The sequence below is a fragment of the Symphodus melops genome, assembly GCF_947650265.1.
Source record: "Symphodus melops genome assembly, chromosome: 12".
NCBI classification, from domain to species: Eukaryota; Metazoa; Chordata; class Actinopteri; order Labriformes; family Labridae; genus Symphodus; species Symphodus melops.
The window spans coordinates 6,750,156-6,754,485 of record NC_136702.1 but is presented as its reverse complement, the minus strand read 5'-3'; the positions used below and the strand labels follow the sequence as shown (position 1 = coordinate 6,754,485).

The 4,330-nt window shown below is 43.5% G+C and overlaps 1 protein-coding gene across 6 annotated transcripts in view; it reads left to right on the top strand.

Moving 5' to 3' along the window:
* The first annotated feature begins 604 nt into the window (after positions 1 to 604).
* LOC306832506 (phospholipid-transporting ATPase IH-like) overlaps positions 605 to 4,330 on the top strand; it is a 35,631-nt gene continuing 31,905 nt past the window's right edge. For all 6 annotated transcript variants that reach the window (XM_079357246.1, XM_079357245.1, XM_079357250.1 and 3 more), the window contains exon 1: positions 605 to 1,128. In XM_079357246.1, the coding sequence (XP_079213372.1) occupies positions 1,090 to 1,128 (39 nt within the window). In that variant the 5' untranslated portion in view covers positions 605 to 1,089. The remainder of the gene's footprint in view (positions 1,129 to 4,330) is intronic.

The following is a 4,330-nucleotide window of genomic DNA, read 5'->3' as shown; positions in this document are numbered from 1 at the left end:
ATTAACTGGGCCAAAATGTATTAGTCCTTTAGAAGATGATAGTTTTAAAACCACTATATAACCTTGACATAAACATGTGACCATGTGTTATTTCTACCAAGTAAATAATCAGCAGTAAAGAGAGAGCCAAAATCAACCCAACCCTGTCTGCTATAATTCATTCTTGCTGCTAAGACTATATTGTATGGGATTCTATCTTATTCTAGTTTGACTCAGTCAATATTTTACATTTGATCGCTTTTTCATTTTGAAATAGCTATACGGTGCAGAAAACATTTATTAATATTTTAACTTTTTAATGCACGACTTTACACAATTACTACTTTACTTGTATTAACTATTAAACCATTGGAATACTTCTATCACGTCTATTATATTTGGTCTATTATATTTGGTTTCCCCTATTTCCCGTCATTGGTTTTCTGTTCCTTGATTCAGGGGCTTTGTGTGTGTGTGTGTGTGTGTGTGTGTGTGTGTGTGTGTGTGTGTGTGTGTGTGTAGGTGTGTGTGTGTGTGTGTGTGTGTGTGTGTGTGTGTGTGGTGATAATTCTTTCAGTGCAGTATTTTGATAGTCGAGCGCAAATTGGAAAGGCTCAGTGCGCATGCGCAGAGTAGTCATCTGACGGCTGAGCGCTCTGTGGACGTTACCGCTACCGCTACATCAAGGGCCAGCACTGTTAACACAGAGCGGGACACAGACATCCTCCATGAAGGACCGTCCCCTGCAACAGTAAAAAAAAAAAAAAAAAAAAAAAAAAAAAAGAAACACTCCAACAACCGAGGAGCTACCTGAAACACGAACAAGACGGGACCATTTCCTGTGAAATGTAGCCGGCAGGGCTCGCGCGCTGTCTTTTATTTGCTCGGTGGTCGCTGCACGGTTCTTTGCAGGGATGCCATGAAAATCAGACCAGCCGACTGAGAGAGAGAGCCCTGCTCCTTTGCTTTCACAGACACGGCGGCGGCGGGAGTGGAGGTGAACGATGGATTCTGGTAGGAAGATCCACATTAGGTAGCGATAACGAAGATCCACGGAGAGCTGAACGTCTCTGCTGCACAGTGAAGTCGCCGCCGGAGCACGTCTAAAAGATGGATTTCAGCCTGCTCCGGAGAATCATCAGCAGATACGTAAGGCCCCCCCCGTCTGTCAACACTGTCACAAGTGCAGCTCTGTGACCTGCAAGTGCAGCAGAATATCATGCATTTGATCTGTTTTGTTTGTGTCCATGGTTTATTCCATCTTCAGTAGATTGTGTGTTGGACATTTTTGCACAAACTGCATTGAAAACGTAGGTAATCAACACTTCTCTAATGTTGAACATGCTCTCAAGCTGCTTTGGCAGGCCATCCACGGTGGGGTTAAAGTGTTGTTTTGTGGGACTGAATGGGGAATGTGCCAGTAGCTACAGATGCTGTGATGGCCCCGGTTGAATGTGTGGAATAGGAATGAACTTGGCTGCCCCAGTTCTGTTGCTTTCATAGTGAGCTACTACAAGCATGCATACTAAACTATCCTCATGGCTTCGGTCTGCTGGAGGAATAAATCCCAAACAGAAACAGAAGTGGCTTCGCAGGTGCTCGTTCTGCAGCACAAGTTTGTGAGCTTAAACATTTGTTTAGCCTTATTGAGTAAAATGTGCAAATTTCACTAGAGCAATAGTCCATTACTGCACAAGGCTCCGGACTAATAGGCTGTCCAACTGTCAATGGTCACTGGAAGACATTACACGTTGTTATTATAACATTGGACCATAAAAAGTACTGCCAGACCAATGCTGGGTTTTTAAAGCTGATACAAACAGGTACAAACTTTAGTTAGGCAGAATGTATGACCAATATGGTGGTGTATAAAGTGAATGTCTGAGCTGAAAAGAAAGCAGTGCTTTCTGAGTGGTTTGTGATACAGTAAGCATGCATACTAAACTGTCTTCATGGGCAGCTGTTTTCCTGGTCTGCAGAGGAAATAAATCCCAATCAAGACTACGGAGGCCTTGCAGGGACAAACTCTGCAGTGCTTGTTTGTGTACTCGATTGTGACGCTTCCAGCCCTGTAGAGTTGAGAAGTTTTGCAGGTTTAAACTAAAACGTCTCTTAAAGACAGAGTCCTGCGAGGCCTTATCACTAACTGTGATCAGGGATCTTTCCGTTAGCAGCAATCACTCACTTAAAACCCATGAGAAGAACCATAAAAAGATGAGCTGCAACTGTATTGCTGGTGGGGTCTGGTGTGAACAGCCCGCTGCCATCATCAGGAGCCGCTGCTTATCTGCCAGAGCAGGAAGCAGCTGGTCAATGGGTGGCTGAATTAGAGGGGGAAAAGCGTCTAGTGGGAACCAACTCTGACAGGTCTGGTAATGTTCATCATACTGGGCACCTCTGGCGCGTCGTGACATCTGCGCTCTACAGTCTGCAACCCTTTCACCTGACCTTAAACCGGCTCAGGTGCTGCGACGATAACTATCAGTTTGAGTGTGTGTGTCTATGCTGTTGTGTCTATTTTTTATGTGTGTTTTGTGGGTGTGTTCATGTTTGCAGCAGGCGAGTGACAGCGTGTAGCGAGCTTGACGGATGCTCCAGCGGGGCTATTATCAGGGGAAATCAGATTCCACGAGTAAGGCGGCGAGCATGGGTCATTGAACACGCCCCTCATTTTTCACCCTTCTCCTCTTCACCGTCGCCCTGTAACATTATGAAGTAGACAAGGGATTAATCATTGATCCAATTATCCTAATATTGATTCAGAACCAGGGAGACGTTTGATGTATATGTGGCCCTCTATTAATTGTGTATCGCCTTATTAACCCGCCATGCTCTGAACAGCTGCTGCTGTAATGAGGCTACATAGAAGAACAAACATTACATCATGCAAGGTTATTAAAGTGATCAGCGAGGCGCCTGGCCTTTTTTTTTCTCTGAACACAGAGTGCATTAAAGTCTCAACAAGGTCACAAAATGTCACCGCCCGCCTCCCATATTTTCAGGGGGAAAAAAATGCTGTTCTTGGATATTAAAGTAAAGCTGCCCAGCCCTGAAAGAATCTTTTTAGATTGTGGCCACTCGGAGCAGCCAATGAACCTTTTCATTTCACAGCTTGTTGCCTTATTATGGGCCTTGTGACTTGTCCTTGATGTATTTTTGTATGAAGAATGTTAGTGCTCAGTTAGGTTTGCAAGGCCAGGTCAACACTGTTAAGCTTGTTTTTGATATTGACAGAACTGCATTAAGGTTTCCACTGTTAATCATGGAGTTTGTTTTCACCATTCAGCAGATATATTACATTTTTGAATAAGACTTTTGTTGACCATTTGAGATTTGAGTTTGCCATCTTTATAAGTGGTTCGTTGTTGTTAAGACTGTTATTATTACCCATTAAATGATATCTCTCTGTACAGTTGAGCACTTTACTTTTTCCGAGGTATCCCTCATAAGTAAACCGGTGAATTTTGTTGTTTTTTTTGTGTGTAAAAGTGAGGTGTCATGGTGTTCTGCAGAGTGTGAATTTATATGGGATTCTTTTTTGTGTAATAAGCTCACACTTTTCCCCTCAGTAGACAAAAGAAAACGACTTATCCTAAATGCAACAAGATATATTGTATAACAGGAGTGTTTGTATGTTCACTTTTGTTTTGGAGCAGACTCTGCGTCTCGAGCTGACCGGAAGAGATAATGAAGCGGTTACAAATAATGAAATTTATCTGGAAGATGACCTCCTGTAGTTTAAACAGATCCTGTAATCATGTGCGTGTGATGTGTCGGAGTGTGGTTTATCAGATAGCTGTCTCCACTCTCTGTCTCCACGGCCTTTTTGTCGTCTGGTAATAATAGGGATGCCGTGATGTCTCAGAGTGGCGCAAAGTGTAAGGGCTGCATGAGGTCATGATCTGGATCAGACAGAGGCTGGCATCTGTCAGTGGGGGTCATCTTAAAGTTACAGCAACTTCTGTTTTTAAAGCTTCAGTTGTTACCTTCATAGAAATATTAATTTATATAACAGATTTGCCCACAGCCTGCCCGTGTATATATAAACACTACATTTTACCTGTGAACACGTGGCTAGTATTCTTGCAGAGACCCCTCCTATTCTCAGCAGGTCAAAAAATGAAAAGCCTCCCTTTCATGTACAGGGGGGCCTGTAGGCCTTAGGGGCTTTACAAAATTTCTAGCAACTTCACAGCTATTTGTGTCACCCAGCTGGTGTTGAAAGGGCAGAAAGCAACCTGCAAGATTACCTTCAGCAACATTAGCTGTCACAAACCGTTAAGGGCAGTCTATTCCTGTCTACTGCTCTGCCGCGGAGATGGGGTCTGTGTGGAGAGATAGTGGCTTAAGG